Source organism: Eublepharis macularius, chromosome 5 (assembly GCF_028583425.1).
Source record: "Eublepharis macularius isolate TG4126 chromosome 5, MPM_Emac_v1.0, whole genome shotgun sequence".
Classification (NCBI taxonomy): Eukaryota; Metazoa; Chordata; class Lepidosauria; order Squamata; family Eublepharidae; genus Eublepharis; species Eublepharis macularius.
The window spans coordinates 6,118,243-6,145,079 of record NC_072794.1 but is presented as its reverse complement, the minus strand read 5'-3'; the positions used below and the strand labels follow the sequence as shown (position 1 = coordinate 6,145,079).

General features: G+C 45.0%; 1 protein-coding gene across 1 annotated transcript in view; it reads right to left on the bottom strand.

Moving 5' to 3' along the window:
* Positions 1-25,816, bottom strand: part of EFNA2 (ephrin A2) — a 172,026-nt gene extending 146,210 nt beyond the window's left edge. The window contains exons 1-2 of the mRNA XM_054980772.1: positions 25,755-25,816; positions 24,235-25,356 (exon numbers count right to left, since the gene is read on the bottom strand). Of these exons, the coding sequence (XP_054836747.1) occupies positions 24,235-24,359 (125 nt within the window). The 5' untranslated portion in view covers positions 24,360-25,356; positions 25,755-25,816. The remainder of the gene's footprint in view (positions 1-24,234; positions 25,357-25,754) is intronic.
* Between the last annotated feature and the right edge of the window lie 1,021 nt (positions 25,817-26,837).

The following is a 26,837-nucleotide window of genomic DNA, read 5'->3' as shown; positions in this document are numbered from 1 at the left end:
ATCTGCAAATCAAGGCCCTGTTTAATACAACTGTACCTACTCTCCCGTTCAGAACCAGGGAAGCCACACTTCCATCACCACCAAGTAATTAATATGAGCAGTTAAGGGGGGGAAATCTAGACTATTCATATTCCAGGGCCAAGAAGGGTTTGAACCATTTTTGTCTTCCAATTCCCAACCACAAAGACTGGGTCGAAAGACAACAGGTCTCCTCACTCCATCCTGCCACAATATTTAGCCGGTCGCACAAAAGATGGGAAAATATTCTTTCAAAAATCTCTTTTACCCAAAACAGGGTGATTAAGAGTCCAAGGGATTTCACCACCACCAATCCCACGTCCTAAATGTCAACATTCCTTCACCAAGAATTCAGAGATGTCAAAAATATCTCACTTCATAACTTGGATTTTTTTTTAAATTCGCAATTTATTTATTACCAAAGTAAAATTGGGGGTCAGAAAAGGAGAGAGAAATACAACACTAAAGAAGTTTTAAAAAAACAAGTTGGTGAACACAAAATGATCCTCCTTTTTTTAAAAAAAAATTGGACTGCTTTGAGAAAAAATCTAATTTACTTGCACCCGATGCATGGTGTTTATTTGAAATAATTAAACTTGCAGATCAGTATGATATTGCGAAGGTGGAAAATCTCACTTTGACTGGAATGTTGTTTTCCATCTTAATTGATATCCCAGTGAATTGATGCTCTGCCTTCATTCCCCCCTTCCCCTACTGCTGTTTTGACGTCTTGCCCCCCTCCCTTTCCACCCAAATTTCCAATGCTTTGGTACTGCCTGCTTGGCACCCTTTGGGTTATAAAGCACTAACTACAACCTGAATAGGGCCATCGGTGAGGAACAAAGGACATTAAGGGGGCAGATTACATTCTTCATGGGTCTGCCGAGATTCTCCACTTTCCACGTCTCCATCTGGTACACAGAGAAAAACGGATAATCTACTGCAAGACGGCTGATGCAGGCACCCGTCACGAAATACCAACTACTTGATTTCGAGAGGTGCAGATAGGCATAGAAGCTGTGCCAACCCAATCATCCCTTGTCCATCTTGCCAATTACATGATGAACAGTTCCAAGACACTTCTCACAAACAAGCATTTCACCTTTACGGAAGAGTCAGGCAGACACACACAAAAATCCATCACAGAGTGCAACTAGCAGAGAATGGCTAGGACAGTGTTTCGGCGTCAAACTAAAATGCATTTGGAAGAGTCGTTTGGTTGAACCAAGGCTGAGGCACTGACTGCTATTTCCACTGAGATCGCTGGCCAGTTTTTCCTCCCATCAGAAAACTGTGCAGGACTAACTGATTAACTTTCTAAAAGTACAGATTAATTCCCTCTGCCATGTTTGGGGGCAAGGGCCAAAGCCTCATCACTTACTGGTCCCAACAAATTTTATATCATTAAACAGAAACTACTTTATTTCACCGTGCAACAGTCTCCAAATGATAGCAGCGTCGAAGAAAAAAACAGATGGGGGGATTGCAAGGAACTGCAGGGGGATAAGCAACGGGTAAGTTCTCCCCCCAACCCACCTGGCCCAAATCCACAAGCTTTTACAGGCTTTGGGCTGCCCAGGGTCTCTCTGTTCCACTTTAGTTTTTTCCTTTGTAAATGACACTCAACCATTCTCAGTATTTGCGTGTCTGGGGGTGGTGGAGAGACGAACATGTTCCATTTTCATTAGATTATTTTGGGCTCTCTCTCTTTTTGGTTTAATGTACAAATGATCTTTCCCTGCAAACCTGAGGAGCTACCCAAATATGCAGAAATATGCCCGAGGAAGGTGACCCCTTTCATGGTTTTTGTGGTGAAAGCTGCTACTAAAAGAACAACTGTGCCATGGGGTTTGTAAAATACAAGATATTTTGATACATGGCGTAGTGTTCGTGTATGGGATGTAATGTTCATGTTGGCTTTTTTCAGTGAAATGGCTGAAAAAGACAACTGCACAAGAACAGGGTTCAAAACCCAACAAAAAGCAGAAAGCCGCAGCCATCCACGCATGCTTAATTTCCTACTTGCTCCAATCATCTCAGAAGATGAATGCAATGGAGACCCAAGCAAAGAAAGGCTGTGAAAAATGTTCACTGCAGCCTCACCTATAATGAACTGTTCTGGGAGAACAGCAGATGCTTCCAAGTGAGCCAGATCCAACATGAAAACCACTGCAGGGCACAGTGACATGCAGACAGGTGGGCAGGCCAGACAGGTGAACTTTCACATAATGTTCATCTCAATGCTAAGACTGATCATGGCCCAAAGATTGGCTGCCACTTATGCTGATGCCCGACCCCGGGGTTAGTTGCCCTTCGTCTCCAAAGCCCCCGGGGTTAGTTGCCCTTTGTCTCCAAAGATCGTTCAATTTGCAGAAAGTTTTGCATTTTTTAAAGCTGGTCTTACTTTAATCCTAAGAAACAAAAGGACTTGCAGAATCTTACAGATAAAATGTTTATTGCTGTGAGCCAAAGCCCACGTTCTCGGACACAACAGACGCACATGGTTACCCTGCAGGAATTTAAGTCTAACATCAGAAAGAGTTGCAAGACCACTGCTTAGACTACTGGCCGTCCCCTGGTGGGTTACAACCCACAAAACAGGACACAGTCTTACCCAAAAGAGCTGTTACAACACGCAAGGTGGCGGTCGTAGAGGGAGAGTGAAGGAGCAGAGATACATGTCCAAAAGCAAAACTCATAAATGGATCCTATGTCAAATGGGTGTGTATTGGCTAAAGATCACAAGCTAAGATGGATGTTTCCAGTCCTCTCCCCCCCACAATTGAACTACTAGGAGAAACAGTAATGGGGACAGATGAATGCCCAGGCAGCAGCTGCCTTATATTCCAATTGGGTTTTAAATTTGGATCCACCTTCAACTCACAAGTAGATGGAAGTTCAGGAAAGACCGTTGTTAATCAAAAGCGTGCTTTAAAATCAGAAATAAAGTTTCGGCCAACGTGCATCAAGCTGACAACTCCACCAAAATAAAATCAAAGGTGAGTGGGGGGCTGCTTCTGTTCAGAATGCTTTCGGCTCTTTAAGAATCCCGGGCCTAGCTTCACCAGCACTTCCCCTCTCCTTGGCCGTTTCCAGATGGCTTACCGGCCCCCGGAACGTTGTGCCATGTTGCGGGGAAAACGCGAAATATCGTGTTTTCTCGCGCGTGTTTTGCACGACATCATGTGACATCGTGCAAAACTCGCGCGAGAAAACGCGATATTTCACGTTTTCCCCGCAACGTGGCGCGACGTTCTGGGGGCCGGTAAGCCGTCTGGAAACGGCCCTTTTCATGACTCTCTGATATTCAGGTACACACTGGACAGGAAGACAACACAGTTGCTTCGCCATGCCTAAGGTTGAGCCGGCACACTGTAGCAGCAACTGCTTTAAATTGTATACACACACACGCACAAAACCTCCATTAGCAAAAGATGTAACTCCTGTTTCACAATAAAGGCTATGTATTGTAATTATTATTCACACAGAGCCTCAATGTACATGAAGCTCCACAAAGCACAGAACGCTATCCATTCATTACATGTTAAAAGTGTGCCACAGAACTGACCAACTGGAGGCAACGAAACTTCAGGGGCAACATGTTACTTTGGTTAGCACTAAACTCCTGAAAACAAATTTACATTTGTCCACCCCAGGCAGGTCTGTCAGGGTCGGCGGCGGGGTGGCGGCCATGCTGGCCTGGACGTACAGGTCCGCCCTAGCTCAGGCCGCCTGGTTGGCCAGGGTCAAGGGCCCCTGTGGACACTGGAGAGGGCTTCCCCACAAGCCTCAGAATGAGTGGGGACTCTCTGGCCTTTGGCGGGAAGCCCTTTGACCTAGAAGCTGTCCCTCTCTCAGGGCGCCGCCTCTTACAGCAGAGGCAGATGTCTCTTCTAGCTCTCTCCTCCCCAACTGGGGTCAGGAGCCCTCCTTATATCCCCTCGTGCCATCCCCGCCCCAACTCCCACGTTCCCGCCCCCAAAGTGAGTCCCAACAACTGGGCCACCTGGGGCCACATACCCGGGCCTTGCCCCTGATGGGCTTGCTGATTGGGCCGTTCTCCCATCCTTCCCCCCTGCCCCTTCCCCCTCCTGGGGCTCTCTGGAGCCAACCTCTTTTCTAGCGAATCACCCCCCCCCCCGGTGATTGGTGGACACGAGCTGGCCCTGGAGGCAGGCCTTGCCAGCCACACCTGGGAGGGTGGTGGCCGCAGTGGCGGTGGGCTCCTGGGCATGGCGCAGGCCTCCAGGATGCCTGGCTGCGCTACTCCAGCATGCCACCCTGTCCCCAGATTGCCAGGTTGGGGCGGCTGCTGCGGAGCTCTCCTGTGCTGGCGGTGAGGCCGCGCTGCCCAAGCTCCTTCTCCCACGCTGCTTCTTTGGGTGCCGAGGTTGCAGCGCTGCAGTCGGGGCTGCTCCAAGGCTCCGTTGTTCAAGGGGCGCCACTGGACGTCATCTGAGTCACTGGGGCCACTGCCCTGCTGGTGAGTGCGGGGGTGGGGTTGGTCATGGTGGCAGTCCGGCGATCAGCGGAGGCCATCCCCGGACAACATTATAGCCATCAAAGTGCACCAGAACAGCAAGAATATTCTGATCTATGCAGGACACCTGGCCCTTTCCTTTCAGAGAGAACTGTAGGGATGAGATCTGAAAAATACACAAAGCAGGGCCTTTTCAGCAGTGGCACCTGTCTGGAACCTCAGTGTCTGAGGCTGGGACACAGGCATGTGAGCTCCTACAAACTGAGTGCACAGCGCAGAATGGAATAAGAACGTGCCTCCGACATAGGCAGGCAGTATAAAGACCGAGGATTGGCCAAGAAGGAAGTTTTGATGGCTGCATTGTGGTCTTCAATTTCCAGCTCAAGGTATGGTACCAGAGGGGGTGTTAAAAGGGGATTACGTTCATAGAGGAAAGGTCCATCAGCGGCTACTAGTGACAGTGACTAAAGGGTACCTCCACACCCAGAGACAGCCAACCTCTAAATATCAGCACTAAGGGGCAACATCAGGGAAGGACTCGGCCACTGTGCCCTGTGGGGCCCCTCCAGGGAAACTGGTTGGATGAAATGAGTAACTGGAATAAGTCAGATCCAGCAGGGCATTTCTTATGTACTCAGGTTTGGATCCCAGTACAGTACCAGTGCAGCCTGGTGCCGACAATACCACAACTATGGAATGCCCTTTTGAAGAAGGCCTGCCAAGTCCCCTCAAACTAGATAGACACTTTTAGTGGTTCTTTCAACAGTTTTATTCTTTTCATTCAGCGAATGCTGTTTAATGCTCTTCTGTAGCCTCACAAAGCAGGCTTCCCCCCTGCCAGCTTTGAATAATTTGGTGTGTTCGTTTGTGTGTTTTTCCCCCCTCCATCTGAGCGCTTGCACACCACTTTGAGGAACTGTACAGAAAAGCGACGTACGGATTTCTCAGAAAATAAACTAAGGAAGTCAATAGTGCTCAACTCACTTATGGGAGCTTCTCCGTGCATGGTGCATATTCTCAACACCAGCCAGATGCCATTCTATGCACCCCAATCCCTTGTTAGTACATGCACCACTTTGCCTGCCCATGTCCTCTGCCTATTTGAAAGCAGTGGGAACCCTGACCATATCAGAGAGCCATATGCACAGAACTACACACTAGGGCAGTGCTTAATTCCCCAAAACAGAGAGATGTCGGGGTTGAGAGCTGACTGGAAACACCACCCTCTGCTCTGAAGGCCCTTTCTCCTAATCCCTGGCAAGCGGACGGCAGGCTGCATCTGCTTAGGGTCACTTTCCTTCACTCTTCCTTCGTGTATTCTGGGAGAAAGTTTTGGCTTTGAAAGCTGATACTGGGGCAGCTTGGCATGTGGTCTTCCTGGGAACCCGCTCACATCAGGAAAGAAGGCGGAAGAAAACTGCAATTAAATAAATAGGACACCCTTTTAGGGATTAGGGCATGGCTACTAGAGCTTCCTCACCCCTCCACGGGAGAACCAACAACTATTTAAAAACAAGGCTCTAGGGCTGTCTTCCCCTGATCACAACTTGCACACGTACAGAGATCACCTGCAGATGTTCTGCTCCATGTTTCCTCCATGGTGATGGATCTACGTAGAACAGGACACGGTCCAGGGGCAGTGCCAAAACTACAGGACACTCCCTCAACGTTTAACAGCCACCCAGCCTTCATGTGCTGCTTAAGACGATCCTTTTCCAATGGGCATTTGGCATTCATTCATTTAAATGCTCTCATTTAATGGATGTCTTTCTTTCCCCCGTCTTTGGCTAAGCCTTGAGATTTGTTTTATTGTTGATCTGGACACAACTGAGTGTTTTGTTTTAGATTGCTGAATTGTTAAGTGTTATTTTATGTTTTCTTTATTTGCAGGCAAGAAGCCTAAAATGTGGGATACACTTTTTAAAAGAAAATATGTATTTTAGAGGTGGGGGGGAGCAGCTAGAAGCAATGGTTTCCCCTTTTTTTTTTTAAAGACAAAGGCGTCTGCTCTGCTACGTGCTGCATCAAGCAGAAGATCATTAAGCACAGCAGGATAACCAAGAATGTTTGGGTTAGATACATAAGTTGATTATGAAATACAGCAAGGTATAAATGGATATCAGTATGTGTTTATTGGTGTCAATTTTATTGTTTTTAAAAGTGTGCCAAACCCCCGCCCCTGCTTTTGGAACTGGGAAGTTGGAGGGAAAAAAGTCAACTTTTATCAGCCTAAAGAGAGGCAACATCACAACAGCCTTTGGAGGAAGCATTTTGGCAGCTGAACAGTGACTGTGTTTGAAAGGGCCCTAATTAAGGACAGCACAACACAAACACACACACAGATCCCCAACCCTACGCTTGCTAATGCAGGGGAGGGGGGTGCCGATCCCATCACTCATCGGTTTGTACTGCCCCCTAAACAAGGGAGATAGCTTGGGGAGTGATTGCAAGGAAGAAACAGCTAGCACGGCAAGGCTTTCTCCTACCCCCACCGGTTTCTCCACAGCAAAGGTACCCCCGCATTGGTGTTAACCATTCACACATGCAGGTGTTTACAGTTGTAATGATACAGCTAAATCTGCAGGTGACAGAACAGACTGCAAGGGTTGGATTGCAGCTTTGAATGTTCCTTGGCGTTAACAACCACTCGCAAACAGAAAACTAGCACTGCAGTGATTTTAAAACATATTTGCAGGGTTTTTTAAACACAGAGCATCATTATAAAAGACAATCTTCTATCAGTGGACTGAACCAGTGTAACCCATTCTGCCACCTCACTGTCCTGACAGTCACGTATCTGAGAACTGTACATTTGCCAGCATAAAAGGTCACTTTGCCCCATGGACACCTGTCCTGTTTTGGAGAGGGAGAGGGGGGGACTTCCCTCCCACTCCCCCCAAATACAGCTTCAGATGTGTCAGGGTGTCGCTGTCTCCTTTTGCAATGTGCATGACTTGGCTGTTCCAAAACAGGAGAAGCGAAACATTGTGAATGGACATTACAGATCTGACACCACCAACCAAAGATCCGTATCTCCAACCATCGCCTGGCTTTTCAATGTAATCTGGTCTCACCGTTTCGGCTGCCAGTCACTGAGAAATCAAATCATGGGCAGGGAGCTGTGAAGCAGTTCAAGGCAACTTGGAGCTAAGAGAGTCAGCCAACTAGGAAGGAGTGGGGAGGGGGTCAGCACTGAAACCCTCAATGCAATGCACAAGTCCTCTTCCTGGAATTTGACTGGCAAGGGCTCGTTGCACAGGCAAAACAGACAACTGTCAATCACTCTGATCTGTCCTTCATCCTAAGATCTCAGGGCAGCATACGTGAGTCATAGGTGGTTTAGGCACCTATTCGATCTTCATGACCACCACCCTTAACTTAACTCAGGATAAACTGAGTGGGGATTTGAATCCTAGTCAATGTGGTTGTGAACAGCTCTCAGTTGGTCCTGAGCCAGAGCAGAAGGATTTGCAAACTACATGAGAAAGCAAATTATTTTTGTGCGTCATCATCTCTGTTTTCAAGTTGTTTGACATTGCCAATCTAGCACATGCAGGGATATTTGGTCATTTCATGCTTCGAATCAAAGCAGTGGTTGCCCAAAATTTGTTCCTGTTAGATGCAGTAATAGCCAAAGCTAGCTTAAGTGGAAAGAGGTTTAGCAACACCTTCAATAACAGAATGAAACCTCCACATACAGAGGCAGCCTACCTTTGAACCCCAGATGCTGGGGACAAACAGCTTTCATATTGCATTTCAAGTTTCTCAGGGGCTGGCTACTGTCAGACACACAATACCCAGCAAGGTACATTCTCATCAGCAAGGTCTGATACAGCAGGCAAATTATTATTGTTGTTGTTGTTGTTGTTGTTGCAGCAGCAAAAGCCAGTAAAACAAAACAATTCTGAGATAAAACATAAGTTATTACATCAAAGGAGGGCAATAAGAGAGCATTAGCAAAGGAAGATTAATAAAATAAGAATAGAGATAAAAAAGGGGGAAAGCAATTATACCACATTTTCAGCTACGAGGAGTCTATGTTTCCTAATGGCTAAGGAACAAAAATTGGCCACGGCATAAGTCACTGCACTCTGAGTGTCTTCTAAAAGGAAATTGCGCAAGACTTCTGGTCTGAAATCAAGATAGGACTGCAAGGGATTGAATCTAGTCAAGAGCAGCAGTATAAGGCAAGCCCGTTCCTCTTGATAAAATTCACAGAATAAGAGGACACGAGTGACCGATTCCACCATGTTGGTCATGCATGAGCATAGGGGTTCATGCATTGGCACTCGAGCAAATTTACCCGGCAATACGGCGGAAGGAAGTGTCTCAAATCGGGCTCTGGAGAATGCCCATCTGTAAGGATCATGAGTGATGTTGGATAGGTAAGGAGCAGCAGTAAAATTGGGACTGGATTTTAAACATTTGAAGTTCTTGCGCAGCAGAGCTTCTTCATTTTGTAATTCAATATCAAGAAGTCTCTGTGTATTGTTTGTTCTTGCCATTTGCAGGCTTCCATAAAAGACATCTTCTGGAACTAAATCTTATTAAGAATTTGTGTGGACCAAATAGGATAGGGGTCCGAAGCCAAAAGGTAAGGTATTAGGCCCTTCGGATTGTAGTGAATTTTTAGCCAGAGTAATATTGCCTGTTCCCAGACTTTTGTTTCGACTCTGGGTAGACCAGCCTCTTGCCTAAGTATTACATTTGGAGTGCTTTTAGGTACACCAAGTAAGGATCTAAGAAATTTGGACTGGATGATTTTGAGGATCTTTAAGTTGACAAAGGGTCCAATCTGTGAGCCCTATAGGAGTTGGGCCAATGACTTTGCTTGATAGGTTTCTAAGGCCATAGGGAGAAAGCCAGCACCCTTCCTAAGGATAGCGTTTGCACTTCTCTCTGCCAAATTAGCTGATGAAGACAAATGCGCTGAAAATTTGGAATTATAAGAAAAGGTGCTGCCTAAATATTGGAAGTTCTTAACTTGTTCTATGGCATTTCCTTTGATATTCCAATTGTACTTCCTAAATGAGTTACTGGAATGGATAATTTTAGTTTTAGCAAAATTAATAGTTAGTAGTTCGGTATCATATTGCTCACTAAATTTTACTAAGGCTCGCTTAAGACCAACCCTTGTTCGGGATAAAAGAACAGCGTCATCAGCATACATTAAGACTGAGACCTCTCTGCTGCTTGAAAGTGATGTGGCATGAGTATCAATTGTATGAAGACATGTAATTAAGTGGTTGACATAGATGTTAAATAAAAAAGGGGCAACCTTGCCTGACTCCTTTTTGAAGCGAAACTCTTTTCGATAAATTACCTTCTTGTGTAAATCTTATCTGAAGGCTGTTATTTTCATGTAAATTAATTAACAGAAGTAACAGCCTTCTATCGATACCCATGTCAACCAATTTGGCCCATAGCCTCCCCCTAGATACAGAATCAAAGGCCATCTTGAGGTCCATTCAGGCCACATACAACATATTCTTCCGACGTTCCATATATTTGAAAATAAAATAGTCTAGAACCAGGCAATGATCAAAAGTAGAGCAACCAGGTATGAAGCCGGACTGTTCAGTTTCCAGTAGGTTATTTTGGTCTAGCCAATCCCACAATTTTTGACATAGATGTTTGGTGTATAATTTACAGATCATGTTCAGCAGACTAATTGGGCTGTAGTTCGATGGATCCTTTTTGAATAGGGGAATGATTACGGCCAGGCCCCAATCTTCGGGGATATGAGTTGGGGTATCTATATAGGAGAACAAATTTGCTAGAATTGGGGTCCACCAATTTATGTGCGATTTCAAGAGCTCGGCAACTATAAAGTCACCTCCAGGAGCTTTTCCGGATTTCAGTTGCAAAATTAACAAGTAATTTCTGATTCAGAGAGTGCGGGCCATTGTGGTCGTGTTCCATAGTTTTACACAGCTCCTATGTAAACCTGCAACAAATCTGGTAAAAACAAAAGAAACTGATTTTTTTTTTGCTGCAATGCAAATGTTGTTTCCAATCCCTTTGTGCTGGGACCAGATTTTTAAGTACCTACACAAACACACCCTTGAGACGTCCCAGCCTCAAAAGAGAACTCCCTGTGAATAAATGCTGCTTGATTTCTCCTCAAACCCTGTACAGGAAAAGGCCAGCCCTGCTTGGGCAGAAGGTCTGAATCCTTGAGCTATTTGATAACGGGAGACAGGCAAAGCGCTCTGGACTCGAACTAACAATGGGAAATTTTAAAAGGTTAAACTATTGCCTATGTTCATTGACTAGCATATGTTTCGACGTGAGGTCAGGATGGCTGCTTTCCAGATCTGACAGGGATCTTCAGACTGCCTTTTGCTCCTACATGAAATGGTGGGGCTCAGTCCTTCGTCTGCTCTACTGGCCCCTCCACTGCATTCACCCACAGAGCTTTTGTTCTGGGTGAGCCTCCCCCTCCAGCTCCCACTCCCCCGCCAAACTCCACTTCTGCTCCCACCTGTAGATGCACCCCCCCCCCCCAAACACACACACACTCTTGGTTCAGCCTCTCTCGCGGTTTGGCGGCTCATTAAGTGGTAATTAGCTCTGAAACGGAGAAGGCACTTCAGCAGAACAGCTGCATCAACAAGACAGGAGGGAGTGGGGGGGGGTACCATGTGTGGAAAAGGTTTTAGCACCCAGCAAAAAAAGGCTCACAAGCCATTCCAGGAAGGTGGGGAGTCAAAATATTCCAGTTCAGGATACCCCAAGACAGCCCTTCCTCAGTTCCCCTGGTGTTCGCATTCATTTGCTCCTCCATCATGTAAGAGTTTTGCTTTGGGATTCTGTCAGGAACAACAGACCCAATGATTTCTGTGTATAGGCCGGGTTGAGGGTCTTCTCTGAGCAAAGCTGGTTAAAACTGAGTTACACCAGGGTGATAAGCTGGAAGCAGGTTGCTAGACAGAATATCACCCAGTAGTTGGGAGATTTTTTGTAATGAGACCATGAAACCCTGACCTGCCTACCGCATGCCGGAACAGGGGCATCTAGATTTACCAAGTGGGGGGGGCAGCATAAGCAGTTTCCAGAAAAGCAAGGCCATTCTGGCTTATTTTGGGGGAGAGGCTTGCTTGCTGTACCCCGTTGGGGCATTAGCAAGTTATCCATTAGGTCTGCCTGTCCAATCCACCAGAAACCATAAAGTCCACCGCTAGATGCTATCTGAGCTCCATTCCCCCGGCCCTACTCAAGATTTGTGTCTTGATTTCTTCCACAGGCCCCAGGGCTTTGGGCACAGAGCTGTCAAAAGAGCCCACGAAGACATCCCATATTGCAGACCTGAGGGGTTGAGGCCCAGGCAGGCTTCCCTATGGCCACAACTGAGTGAATTCATGGCTGATCTCAGCTTCACTTCGCACTGGAAACATCGCATCTCAGAGTTTACAGTCTTCATTTATTTCCTGCACAGATCGACTCTCGTTCTACCAAAGCATTCAAGGCAGTTTTACAACTGAAAATTATTTTAAAATGCAAACTAAAAAGAATTTTTTAAACATCCCAATACAATAGCAGCATTTTCTCGGGCAGTTAGTGGCAGCCACTATACCCTACATGCTCTTTCACGGGTGTAAAGGAAGAACACATTCAGTGGTGAAAGAATTGTGCATGTGGCGGTTTTGCTTGAAACCAATCAAGTTTCTAAAACACACCTATGTGTTATGAAACAAAACCATGCAATTTTCACACACGATTGAAAAGGACACCAGTGTATACGGGAGCTGGGTCCCCTAACAAAAAATATGTTCCTTAACATCTGGGGGAAAGATGTTTTTAAGTAGTTCTTTGCAAACCAACTGCACCCTCACCAGCATTTCACAGCGGAAAATAGACACATCTGTGTTCTCACACCAAGGATCTCTGCCCAAGCCTTTCCCTCTTACAAAACTGTGACAATCTTGGCTCTGTTCACTGGACGTACTTACACAAACACACCCGTAGCCTTACCCTCCAACAGCCGCACTGTAAAGCTTCTAAAACAAAGACAGGTTAGTAAACCAGCCTCAAATGTGCCCTAAGCACATTTAACTGCAAAAGCAGAGCTGGTTGTGCATATTACCAGAATAGCTGGAACTCAAAACCCGTGCATTGTGGTTTCCAATACTGAGATAAAACTGGGGTGCAGGGGAGATCCGCAGATGGTCTATCCAGTGTCAAAGTACAGGCACAAAGGCAAAATTAGGATTTGCGATTTATACGTATGGATCTCAGAAAACAAGGACAAGTTGTCCATGCCCTGGCCTCAGTTTTTGTGGATTAAATTGAAGATCACTCCACAATTCATGTGGTAGCACACTGGGTGCTTTATAAATAAAATCCTACCAAAAATACAAGTTCTGTTTGGTTTTCTCACTCTACTGCCCTTGATACAGGGCCAAACTAGACGTAACTGTTCTCAAGGCCACCAAAGGATGTCACCGTCATGTTAAATCCATTTAAAAATGTTATGAGGGGCAGATCCTGATCTGTCCCACAGCACGATGGGCTGAGGCACTCCCCCCACACCGCCAAGTGCCAAAACAGCTGTGCACCACCATCTTCACAGCTGTTACAGCACTTTAAAAGGCACAATGAAGGAACAAAATTACCTTATGCTGCCACCTCATGTGGATTGGGACCTCACAACAACCTTTAAAGGGCTACATTCTCCTTTAAAATGGCATTGGTTTCCACGGGTTAGACCCGCGGCTGGTGTAATGTCTAGTTTGGCCCTTAGGCATTCTTATGAACATGCTGCCTGCCGCTTCATGGAAGGAATTTGCAGCCGCTGACTTAGGCCATTTCCACACTGGTGATTTGCCCCAAGCAGGATGCTTTCGGGAAAGAAGTTTTTCCCTGCTTCTCTACACCATCGTTGTGCTTGTGTAGACCATCAGATTTCCCATGACTAGTCTGCAATCTTAACAAAACCTATTTTGCTGTGATGTTTTGGGAAGGATTGAAGCAAAACTAGTCTGGATTTTCCCAGTCCCACCTACACAACAGCTATTTCCTCCCCCTGCCACCAGGGGGCTCTTTTGCATGTTGTTTTTTAAACTGGCAACTGGTGTTGTATCCAGGGCTTTTTTTCTGGGAAAAGAGGAGGTGGAACTCAGTGGGTTGCCAGCACAGGGGGCAGCTCTTGGTGGGAGGTGGTGCCCCTGGTACCAGATGCACGTGGGCAAAGTGTGTGCACGCTCCCAGGACTGCACAATGATGTCACTTTGGGTCAGCTGGAACAAGAGGGGAGTTTTTTAAAGTTTAAATCGCCCTCAGAGAAAATGATCACATGGCCGGTGGCCCCACCCCGATCTCCAGACAGAGGGGAGTTTAGATTGCCCTCCGCACCACAGGCACGGAGGGCAATCTAAACTCCCCTCTGTCTGGAGATTGGGGGCGGGGCCACCGGCCATGTGATCATTTTCAAGAGGTGCCAGAACTCCGTTCCACTGTGTTCCAGCTGAAAAAAAGCCCTGGCTGTATCAATATAAAGGTGTGGCAATTACCTAGAAAAAACCCTCAGATAAAGCCCCCCTCATAGCATGTGGGGGGGGGCAGTGACCGCCATGGGAGCTGGGGCAGGGAACATGTGGGGAAACCCATCTGGAAGCCTTGTCATTCTGCACTGCATTGGCAGCCTCAGCAACAAGGGGGCTTCTAAAGGAAAGCACCGCCATGCAGAAAAGCCTTGAGTCAATCACCCCAATACACTCTTGGAATCGCCGCCACCTTAGCAAGGTGGCTTTCCACAGACAGCAAGAACAGAAAGGGCAGGAATTTGAAACGACTGTATCTTTCCTCGCGACAATTTAGAGACAACAGCCCTGCTTTTTATACCAGGTTTGCAAAGCGCAACCTTTGCCTAGCAACTCTTTAATAATTTGAAGCACAGTGCCGGAGAGGCAACGTTCCTTTTCCTGAGCTGGCTGGGCTTTTAAAATACTGGAAACGTGCTTTGGAGTGGAAGGGGTTTGTGAGACTGAGGAGTTTCAGGCACACAGGTTTTAGAAGTCAAAGCAATTTTATTTTGTGCTGGGAACTCTTAATAAGAACATGCGCGTCTGCCATTTAAAAACTAGTTTTCCCAGTAATAAAGAGCACTGCCTGGCGATCACAATCACAGTACCTATTCCTCAGGCCCAATGCTACCAATTTGAAAGACATTCGTGAATCACCTAGTGTAAATTCCAAAATATTATTGGTTCTTGGCATCTCCTCGGATCTTCAGCAATTGCCAAACCAAGGTTGGTGCCGAAGCAATCAACTGTACAATGAGAAAATGCTGGTCATCCTTTAGGTTTCTGTTGGGGCCTTGATTCCTGCAGCACCCCAAAGAGTTGCCTACTTATTCAATTTTATTGCATTTTTTAAAAAGACAAACCAAGATTATATGCACTCACAACTGGATATCTGGGGGGGCGTGAGAACGTTTAAAAACAAAAACAAAAACAAAGAACAGCCACCGACAATAAGGATTTTTTTTAAAAAAGCATAAAAGGAAAACGAGGGCAGAAATTTTGTCCCACCTGGTGACAAAAAATTTCTAGCAGACTGGGCTCGTTGAAAGAAGGGAAGGGTGAAACTATGCCTGCGCATTTGACTGTACACATTGCAAGTCTATTGTTAGGAGCTTTGTGCTCACAGCATGGAGGCGGCTAAAAATTAAAACCAGTGCCACAAATCTTTTTGGATGCTGGAGATAAAGAAGAAAAATGCACGCATTAGTAATAACTCTGTAACCATCTGTGTATGTCCCAAAAAGATCTAGAGATATATGAATATTACACAGACAGATGTGCAAAAAAGACACAAACTTCCTTTGTGCTGTAGACACAGCCAGATCAGGTTTTTTTAAAATCAGCAACCAGAGATAAACAGATGTGTTATCTTTAGGGTCACAGAGAGCCCCAAAGTACAGAACAATGTGCAGATGTGAAGAGTGTACCGAACATGCTGAGATTAGCAGGCCATTTAATCACTATGACTCCAATACAGACACACAGATATATATGTTTCTTCCTTTTTCTCACTCTTCCGTTCACTTCTTAGAACCCACCTTCCTATGAAATCTCTGACTTATCACCCCATAATTCACACCCTCAACTTAATGGAAGCCTAAAATCATTTATCTAGCCCTTGAGTCTTGCTTCCCCCCTCATTTAATGAGGCTCGAATTCATCCCATAATTCCTCCCTTCTCTTCATCTTTTGAGTCCTTCTCTCTCATCTTCTCCCTGCACTGCTGTTAGAACGTAGACTGTAAGCACTTTAGGGCAGGGATCGATCTCTCCTGTTTCCATTTTGGGTCCAGTATTATGGAAACCAACATAAATATAAAAATAGGATATTCAAAAAAATTCCACAACAGGCAGATAAGCATGAAACTTGTGTTTCTGTGTGGGTATATATGTGTGCTGTTTAGAGTTTTATCATACAACACATATATTTCTATACATAAATAGATTATACGGCCGACAAAAATCTAGGCACAAAATATATAGTGTGGTTGTGTTCGTTCACCCGCTCTCAAGCAGAAATGTATATAGGAAGTATGCATACCAACAGATAAATGATATACGCAAACGAGACTTTGAAACCAGTGGATAGCATGCTCCTCAAGAATATGTGTGGTGTAGTGTTTTTAAAGCCAGACAAGTAAACGATTGCTCACATATAGGTGAGCTACAGTGTAGCAACAAGGATATAGAACTTGGATTCAGACGTGTGCAAGTGTGTCATTTAGGAGGGGTAGTTTTGCAAGTGAATCCCAGTCCACTGCGTTTCCCTTAAATAGATCCAGCTTGGCAGAACTTGGCGGAGGGTAACCCTGCAAAGGGTTTGCCTTTACTCCAAAGAGCCACTCTGTCCCATCCCTTCATTTTGAATTCTGCGCAGAGATGGCATCTGGATTCCAAATGCAGAGCCCCTGGGGAATACAATCAGGCTCCCTAAAGAGTGCAGTAAAACCTTGCAAGAGAAACGGGGCCTTGTTTGCATCTGCCACTTATTAAGCCCCCTGAGTTACCCATCTTGGTACATCACTAGGAGAACTGAATGGTTGTGTGCAGGTAGGGGATCTAGGCCAAAAGTATCCACAAAGAAAAAGAAAAGCAACACTTTTCTAGACAAAGAATTATGTCAGAAGTGCATGACAGTTTTCTGTACACCCTGCTGCAGTTTGAAGCCGGGGGGGCGGGGGAGAGTATTTCCGTAACAGGAAAATCTCAATTTAAATTGGGTCCGGCTGTGGTTAAGAGAGATTTGAGCACAGAATGTAGGGCAAGGATACAGTCTCTGAGGTGATGGATAGAAAAAACAAACAGCCCAAGTATCTTCAAAAAGAGACCCAGTTACCTAAAGGACGAGGCGAGATGGCAAAAGCATGTCTCTTAACGAGACCGACTTCTGTGTGTGTATGTCAGGTTCTGTTACATCTGGATCTTCTAGCTCAGCCTTTCCCAACCAGTGAGTCCAATCCAAAAGGGGGCTGTGAAGTGTGTGAAAGTGGGTCCCAGGCTTTTGGCAAGTTTATTCATTTTTTAAGTGGGTCACCATACAAAGTATAGTTGGACTTGTGGGACTCCAAGCCAAAAAGGTCACGAACCACTGATCTAGCTATCTCTTATTTTTAAAAAAGACATACACCTGAGGTGAAGATTATGATGAGGACATCAGTTTTACGTACTTGAAAAAGCCAACTTCTCAAAAGACACCCCCTCCCCCCTCCCTATCAACCCAAGAAACAAACCACCCAAATTTCGAACCCAGGACTGAGTCCAGGAAACTCTCGCTTGAATTTCCCTCTGAAGTCAATTAGCTCAGTTTAAGGCAGCTAATTTGAACCTTTCCCCCAATACCGCTGACTATGAATGCGGGACAGTCCATTGCCTTGTGAATTCTCCATTGCACTGACTAAGCTGTCCAACCCAAAGATGACTGGCTCCAACCACCCAGTTAAGGACCGTGGCCTAAAGCGATTGACCCCAAAATGCTATTCCATCTTACAATGATCTGTTCTTCTGTATTCATCCCGCTAAGCTCCAAAAAGAATTCTTCTACTCCTTCATATTGCACCCAATCAGAAATCTGGGGAAATGGAAGAACGGTCAAAATTCATCTGGAACTGTCAAGAAGTTATCCTGTGGTCAATAACCTCTTATACTTCCTACATTCCAAGAAAAGTTTTCCTTTTCAGCTGTTACACTGGGAGAAGGTTTCTCCACCCAACACCACAAAGACATCGTGTAGAGTCTTGCCAATATCCTACCACTTTGTTCAGATTCCTCAAAGTTGATAAGGGCCAAATGTCTTGCCAATCTATAGTAGCAGAGGCATCACACACCCAATGGTAACCAATGGCCCAAGAGAAGGTTCATTGGAGGACGCTCTCTTACCTAACACCACATTTGTACATCATGTTAAAATGCGCCCAGAAATATCTGTTCTGCTTTCCATGCTCAGACAGGAACGGGAAAATGGGAAATTGGCTGTGTTTGTGCACATCTTATAGATTCACCTCAAACATCAAGCACATCTGGATAAAGCTGGGTCAGGAACCATAAGAAAACCCAGCTAGATCAAGATTTTTTTTAAATGGCTAGTGCCACTCTTTAAGGATTTGATCAGAGATTTCTAAAACAGTATCGCTGGGCGCATTGTGATTTGTCACAAACGAGTCTCACTTTTCCTCTGAATTTGGTGCCTAACAATTGATACCCGAACAGAAGCTGCACATTTTAAGTCATGACCTGATCTCTTCCTCTGCAGTATCTGATAGAATTGCTTGCACAGAGATCTACATTTCTCTCACAAGACCCATAAATGCACTATTCCAATCACACCTTCAACAGATGCATATAAGAGAGAGAATGTGACTAAAGTTTTCCATAAGATTCTCTGCATTAGTCTCAGTTTCAGAAATCAACAAAGCCCTCAACAGGCAATCTCTCAAATAAAAGTTTTACCAACAGATAACTCAAAAGGCAAGAAATGTTTGTGCGGCTAAATACAAGCCCAGAGAGGGGCAAAGTAAAATAAAATAATGGGATACCCTGTGTAGCAAATGGAGAGAGAAAATAGCTAACAATTTACCTCTCTCTCTCTCTCCTTTTCTACAGAGATATCAAAGTGTGGTAGTCTTCTCAGGAATAGCATTTGGTTACAGGAGAGCTGTCATTCTGGAATTATTTTAAAACTGCCCATTACACTGTTGCGGGTAACAGGAAGGACAGAAACAAATCCTTGTCTTGTACTTTAGGATGTTCTATCCAATCATGCCAGCACAAAGAACTGGAATTTGCCTGGGTTTCTAACGCTATGACACAGCTTCCTCAGGATGAGGCCATTTGTTTCCCCGCTCTCGCTCATCATTCTCTTACTCACTCACACAGAACACCCAAAACTGCAAAAGCAGATGTTCTCCAATAACAAATTTTACATTGCATCGAAAGCCATTGCGGACACCCCTGTTTACTCAAAGGCAAGACTGAAGCTGATTGAGAAGAAACTTTGACCATACTGGTCTCATGACTGGCATGAGATTCGAGACTCAATTCGATTTGGCCCCAACACCCCTGAACGTTTACGAGAGACTCAAGGAAGCTCTCTGCCATGGTCAGGCGGTCAAAACATTAAAATGGGGGAAGAAGAGATGGAAGGGGGCGTCACCTGCAAAACAGTGCAGAATAGATACGTCGTTACACATTTTTATTCCTTTTAAATTGTAAAAAATGTATTAAAAATTAGTCACAATAAAACCAAGGGAATCCCAGGAGAGTTTAACAAACCCTATCTATCACAAGTCAACTTGTGTTATTCCAGTGTTATTCCATATTTTCCTCACAGTTTCCTATAATTTGGAATTTTGGTAAACAGCATTGTATTTAAGTGTATACCTGACTCAACACGGCAAGGACTCCTTTCCATGTGCTGTGGGCAAAACATAACATGGCAGCCGTTTATTGTCTGCAGTCTAGGAGATGCCCAGCTTCTCACTGAAGCTCAGCTTGGTTTTGATAACTTTGGAGTAAAATATCAGTCTTCCCTTCATTTAAGCACACAAGAGACCAAACACCCTTGGCCGTGCCTAACCTATCCCTCCCGCCGATATTTCAATCAACAGCCTACACAGAGACGTATTTAATAAACATCTCTTAATGTTCTCCAGACCCATGGCTACCACATAAAACACTATGACGGGTCGAAGATATCAAGGATGCCTGCGGGTGATCAAAAATTACATTCAGAAGGGGCGAAGCTTCCTGTGTCTCAATTTACAATTGATTTTTAATTTAGACACAATTATCAAGGAGGGCATTCCTTTTGCCCAAGCAAGGCACATGTGCCACAAGATTGAAACATTGGCTTCCGGAGGGGAAAAATAAAATGGAAAAAGGGGAGGAGGAGAAAAACTACATACATATATAAGATTTCAATTTTTTTTCTTTTTTGAATTTTTCCATTCTCACCCCTCACAAGGGGGATACAACATACTATCCAAGTACAGCTGTGAAATACATACTGCACTCATTTTCTTACTGAATACCATTAACCAACATGCAGTGGATTTGTACCACACTAACAACACTCATTATGGTTGACAATTTATGCTTTCTTTTATTAGGAAACAGGATCTTCTCTCCCTTCTTGTGAAAATTTTTAAATGTTTATGCTCACCAATAGCGCAAAAGCAAAAAAGGACCAAAGGCATTTAAATTGGGGGGGGGAACACTTTTATTTCTCTAAGTTGCTGGACAATATCTACTTAAGGCAAACATTTTCCAAGTTGTCTGGCAGACTGTACCCTATGGAAGCAGCAGTTCATCCATTTGGGGTCCATACAGATGCGTGCGTGTTTAAAGTAAGATCAAAAGGATCTATTTTCTTTCAAATAAACATGAGAATATATATATGCTTCTAGGCTAAGGTTTTGTTATTGCTGAGTCAAAAACAAACCTGCCCGTTTCTCTTCCCAACAGCAGAGTTCAATGCACAGTTTTGGAGGGGGGGGGAACAGAGCAAAAGAAATCTCCAGGAGTGGAGTCAAATTGCAACATAGGAACCTCCTGAAGCATTTCCAGTGCAAACACCAGAAATCTGAAACCTAATTAAGTTAATGTGTGTTTCTTAGATAGGCACAGGCAGACACACACACACACACACACACACAGAGTTCACCCCCACCGAATGCAGGATATCATTCGATCCCAAATTCAAGGAAAAAATTGCCAGCTTTCACTAGATAACAGAAAAGATGGTGGAAATCCATTGGTTTACTTCCAACATCCAGCTGTGTTGCTGCTTTATACCATCTTGGTCACATTGGTTTTGTAGAAACCTTTACTCCTGTGCCAAATGTCCAATTTTTTAAAAAAATAGGAGGGGGGGGGTTAGTGACCCACATTATGGCCTTTAAAAAGCCAGACAGAGAAAGGAACACTGTTTCTTTCACTAAATGGAGGAGATGCACAACAGCGACCAATAACAACCTTAGAACCTGAGAGAATTAAGAGACACAAACACCCACGCGCCCCAGAACACATTTTCCCTGGAAGCTCTCAACTTCATGGCAAGAAATTTTAAGCCATATAAACTGATCTGAAACATCGATTGTGTTTTTGAGGCTGGCAACGGGCCTCCCTTGTCTGGATCAATCTCATATTAACAACATTAATGCTCCATCTTTTATATGGAGTTTTTAAAAAAGCAGTGGAAGAAAATGGAAAGAAACCACAATCCTCAGTTAAACACCACCACACTAGGGAGCAAGGAGGGAAACAAATGATAACAAAAGCCAAATGAGAAATAAAATCTATGTGAAAGATTTCAGCTATAGACCCCCAGAGACGTAACAGTTTGGATCGCCTCTTTTTTTTAGGCCAAAGTGACTGTGTCAAAATTACTTTTTAAAGGGATGTTTTTAGGACTGGAACCCAAAGACCATGCGACTTCTAAAAAGCAGGTCACTACACAAAATGAATTGCGTAACTCCCCGTGCCCACTGGGGTATTCTCAGCACCCAAACCATTTCTTAACAGCAATAGACTCAACAATAATGTAGGAGCCACAGATTCAGAACAGGCCTCCCCTGCCTCGTGAATTCCCCCCTTTCTCTCTATACAGTGGCCCTCATTGAAATACAGTCATGAATTTCCTTCAAATCTAAAACATTTCATCTCGAGAATGAAGCCCCTCATTCATAATGACAGGAAACGGTCTGGAAAGAGAATCATTTCTCTATTAAAGGTTCCCCTCAGAGCTCTCTCACAGCAAGAGAGGGGAATGGAGGGAAAAATTATCTTCCATCAAGATGTGTGAGGGTGGGGGGGAGAGAGGACTTTTTAAAAAATAAAACCAGCGGCAGACAAAGACTTTTTTCGTGCATGTCTAGTACAGGTCTTTGCACAATCGGACAGCAAATGTTCACTTTTGTATTCACGTACAGGTTTTTTCCTCCCATTAGCAGGTAGCAAAGAGAAACAAACACTGCACAGAGTAACCCCCATCTTGCAAATAAATGAGAAGAGGTGTAAAAGCCACTACTCAAAGAAGAAACCCATTAGAAATTTTGCACTCACAAATAATTTGATATAGCTCCATAAAGAGATTTTTTTCCCTCTGACCGCTGAAACTTTTATTTAAACAAACATTGACACTGCCGCTCTTGTAACTGTCCTATTTCCACACCTTGGCAGGAGACTCATGACTTTGCGTATCCCCACCCCAGCACAAAACTAGGTATGCAAAAGAAAGAGAAAACCCTCAAGAACTATACTTTAAAAAAAAAGAAGGAATAAATACTGCCAAAATTCTGAAGTTGGTGAAGCTGTACATGGTTGTATTTTTAATGCGGGGGGGGGGGGTGGATTTTTCTACCCCAATCCAGCCTTTAATTTTGGCAGGAAGGGAAATTCAGAGAGTGAAGAGGAACGTTTCTAAATGCTTTTTTTTTTAAAAAAAATGTTCTCCATAACATTTAAAGAAAAGGGTAGATCTGGGGTTCTGGTCCCATATATCATGAGTGATTGGTGTTTGCTGATTCTTATTCAACACTTTCCTTCATCTACACTTCACAAAACCATTCTGAGCTCCTCCACAGAGATAACCCATTTCTGGTATCTCACCATCACTCCAGGAAGAGGGAACGTATTTTTTAAAGAATTATGGCGCTCACACAAACCCATTTCATTGCCATCCTTATTTTTCTCTTGCATCCCAATGGGGGAACACTGCATGGAGCTTGATCCAGTGTAAAGGAGGGGGAATCAGGGGAGTTTGGGCTCACCTGAAGTTCACGGCCAAAAGGCCCTGCAATTTACACCTCTCCTCACTGCAACCAATGTTAACATTACAAGAGAAAACAGGAACCCAGAGTTTAAAAAATTATCTACAATTGCCACAAAGTGGAAAAAAAGCTTTGGGCGTCCTTGTCCCATTTGCTAACATATTCCACTCCAAGACACAAGAACCAGCCAGCCTTCACCAACACCCCCCCCCCACCCCCCAGATCTCATCTTTTCTGGTTTCCACATGGCTGGAATAAGAATGTTTAACAAAACTTTTTCCCCACCTTTGTGCGGACACCTAAGAAACGAGGCCTCTCACAAGCAACCCGCTGTCCATATGGGCCAGCAAGCTAAAATCATAAGGACAAACAAGTCAACACAGGACATTTCCATCCAGAGCAAGGGGGTGAGGGTGAGGTGCTGGTGTTTTAATTTGACAAGATGCGAGCTCCTAAGTGAGGTGTAATTGATTTTACAGTCTGCTGTGCTTCTGAAAATTGTTATCTGTGCGTTCTCCTTGGCTGCACCTACTTACAACTCTCTAGAATTGGCTTCTGGATGAATGACTTTTTTTTTTGGTTTAGAAGCCAAAGGTAAAACAGCTGTTAAGAAAAATATCTCTTCCCGCCCCCCACCCCCCACCCCCCGCTTGTTTCACAGCCACTGTATTTTGGAAGGGAGGATTCCCTAATGAAACTTACCCAACTTCTCCTGAACCTGGGAGACCAATGAAAATTTAAAACACACATTGGAAGTGCCTTGTGGGGGGGGGGATTCATTTTTTAACATTTTAAAGAAAAGACAGCCCAGCCCATCACCCCCTAAAAGTATGAACGTTCAATTTCCCAAAGATGTCAAATCAGTTTTTAAAACCCTAATGTTTAGCAAGAAATTCATCCAAGTTGTACAATTTGCAAGTGCGGGGGGGGGGGGGGAGAAGTCTGCCACTCCCAGCCCTGGGACACCAGGGTCTAGAAGGCATAGCCCATACCCCTTACAGGAATATAAAGGAATATAGAAGCAGGCAAGAGAAAGAGAAATCTTACAAAACAGAGATAAGCATCTTTCACCTAGGTAAAGACCTCCTCTCACTAAATATAGATAGGTGGTTAAAAAGTGTAGTCCTTATCTCTTCCTCCTGCATGCTCTAACTCCACCACGGTGCTTTTTAAAACAACTAAGACAACAATAAGGAACAACCCAGACTGAGCACTTAAAGCTTGTAAAGTTCAATGCAGGCCCCCAACTCTTCCCAGAACCCCTGCAAAAAGTGCACAGAAATTTTACAGACCTAATTTTCATCCCCTTTGGGGTGCATGCCCTCCACCCCATCCAACATACATATTTTTGTGGGGGGGGGGGAAGAGAATAATAGCAACATTAGAGCCCCTGCAGTTGAGTGTGCACGGGATGTGCAGACAGACATCCTGACTGTTCCCCGTCTTACCTGGGGTTGGTCTTGTTCCAGTACACTGCATATCGATCCGAAATGACTTTGTTGCCATCATCTGTCCACACACAGACCCCAACGAAAGCGACAAGGAGGGCAGCTATCTCCAAAAGCAGCATCATACTGGATTGGCCCCTCACCACTTTCTTGCTGCTCGCTCTCTCTTTCTCTCTGCCCCTTGATTTTTCTGCAAACCTCTGCTTTTAAGAAGAATGCAACCAGTTCATGTCTGGGGGGGTCTACTTAACAGCTGACAGTTGTCTGTCCTTTTTCTTCCCCCCCCCCTCTCTCTCTCACACACACACAAACGCCATTAACTCACTCCACGGTGCAGGGTCCCCATCTCTTGACCCAGGGAAGTTCTTAGGATGTTTTAGTAAATCATGGAATGGACAGTCTTGGCTGCAAAAACCTACTGTAAACTGGTTGTTCAGTATTTTGTGGGTGATCTGGATTTGGTTTTGAAAGAAAAAAGCTTTTCTCTTTTTTTGCTTCTTTGTTTACAGCAATCTTGCAATAGATGGATGTGGGTTGCGTTTTGGTTTTTTTTTCTCTAGAAGAGAACAATCTGCCAACTTTCTTCTCTCTTGGCTTGAGATTCTTGCATTTTTCCTTCCTCTCTAAAGCTCTTCACAGACTCAGGACATGGGATGGGAGATCCATTTCCGTGGTGTGAAGCCTTTAGTCCAAGTGGTACTTACGATCAAAGATACTTAGGAACGTAGGAAAGAGAGAGCCTGCAGAGGAACTTCCCGGCATCTCGAAGTAACTGCACCGCTCTCGCAAAAAAGAAAGTGTAGAATCAGCAAGCAAAGTGTGAGAAGTTTTTTCTTGACTGGGATTCTGCCGCAATTTCCACCATATCATTGAAAAAGAGGAGAGAGGAAAAAAGCGTTGAAGAGAATGCCCAATTTTCCAAAAACTATTTTTCTCAAATGCAACCAGTTGCCTGGAAACAGGATTTCCAACAGAGGGCCAATTTCCCCCAAAAAATAGTTTTTAAAAAACACATACATACACAACTTGATCCAACTTTTTAAAAGGTGTCTTGTGGACCTCGATTGATGCCGCTCCAGTTTTTTCCCCTTGCTACATCTTTGTAGCTTCTGGGGTCTGTTCCTGAAAATCAAGGGAGGGGAAACAAAATTACAGAGCAAGTTTAAAAAAAAAATTCTAAAGTGGAATCCAATATAAATTCACCCAACAGGTTTTTCCCCTCTAGCTGCACAGGAAAGAAAATAAAGAAGTCCACTTTTCCATCTTTCTCTCCTCCCTCCTTTTTTTTACAATCCAAGAAGCTCGCCTTGGAACTGGAATGGGAGGGGGGGGGGTCAGCAGCAGAAACATTACAGGAGAAAAGGCCAAAAAAGAAAGGAAGGAAGGATTTAGAAGCACATGATCTCCCCACTCATGCAAAATCCTTCTCCCCCCCACCCTTCCCCCCATTTGATGGAGAGGGATGAATGCATGCAATTGCAATCTTGAGGCTGAACCCCCCCCCCCAAACGCTCTCCCACCTTTCTCGGTGCAAAATTGCAAACAGGGGAAAGAGGAGGGGGAGGGAAAGGGTCTCTGCTGCGGACTCCTGAAGCCTGGCGGCGGGTCTCCTTTAAGGCGCTTTCCTCTCCCCACCCCTTGCCCCCCTCCCCACCCTTTTTCTCGTCTTCAATGGCTCGCCCAGGCTGCCGCTACTCGCGAAACTGACACATTGTTGCCACTTGGTGGGTCACCCTAAAGTAACCGCTGCTCTTTGCTCCCCCGCACTGCCACCCTCTCAGGGGCGGGGCTCCCGGGCTCAAGGTTGGTTGGCCAGCGAGCCCGGATGGCCCCACCTTTTTCTGCCATGTGGGTGTCTCCTCCAAGCCCGGGAGTCATTTCAGAGCCATTGGGGAGAGGGTGGAGGGGGGGGGGATAGGTGGGAAAGAGGAAGAGGAGAAGCCAGAAGGAAACGGGAGGGGAAGAGCTGCCCTCCCCCCCAAAAAAAACTTTGCAACCCCCCAAAGTCAGAAGGGGCTGCAACTTGGGCTTCCCTACCCATTGTGCTTAGGGGTGTTTGCTTAAAAATCCCTGCGAAAATTCGAAGCAGTCATGACTCACGAACCAGCACTTTCCCTTCCCTTCCCTGGATTTCATCCAGAAATCCCATTACCCTACTTTTATAACAGGGAGAACTCTATGGACAAAGGAAAGGTGACTTCAGAGATCTCCCACTCACTCACCCACGTTCGCTCTTGTCCTGACTGCTCTTGAGTCTGGGGTAGGGTGGTTGTGCAGCAATGATACTTCTGGAGCGTCTGGAGCGCTTGGTTGGACTGTAATCCTTGCAAGAACTGTGCAAGGCGGGCAAGTCTTGTTAGCACGCAGCCCACTCATCGAAATGGTCGTCAGACTACTGTGTCGAAGATTTGGGTTCCAGTCCCCTACAAAGGCCATGGAACTCATTGGGTGCCCTTTGGCCACGTCCTCTCGCACCGCCTAATTGCACTGGAGGTTTGTTGTAAGACTAAAACGGGGAAGGGATAATTCCTTGGAGAAAGCACAGGATAACAATGTCCTAAATAGAGAGAATGCCCCGTCTAATGCCCACGTGACCAGCACAG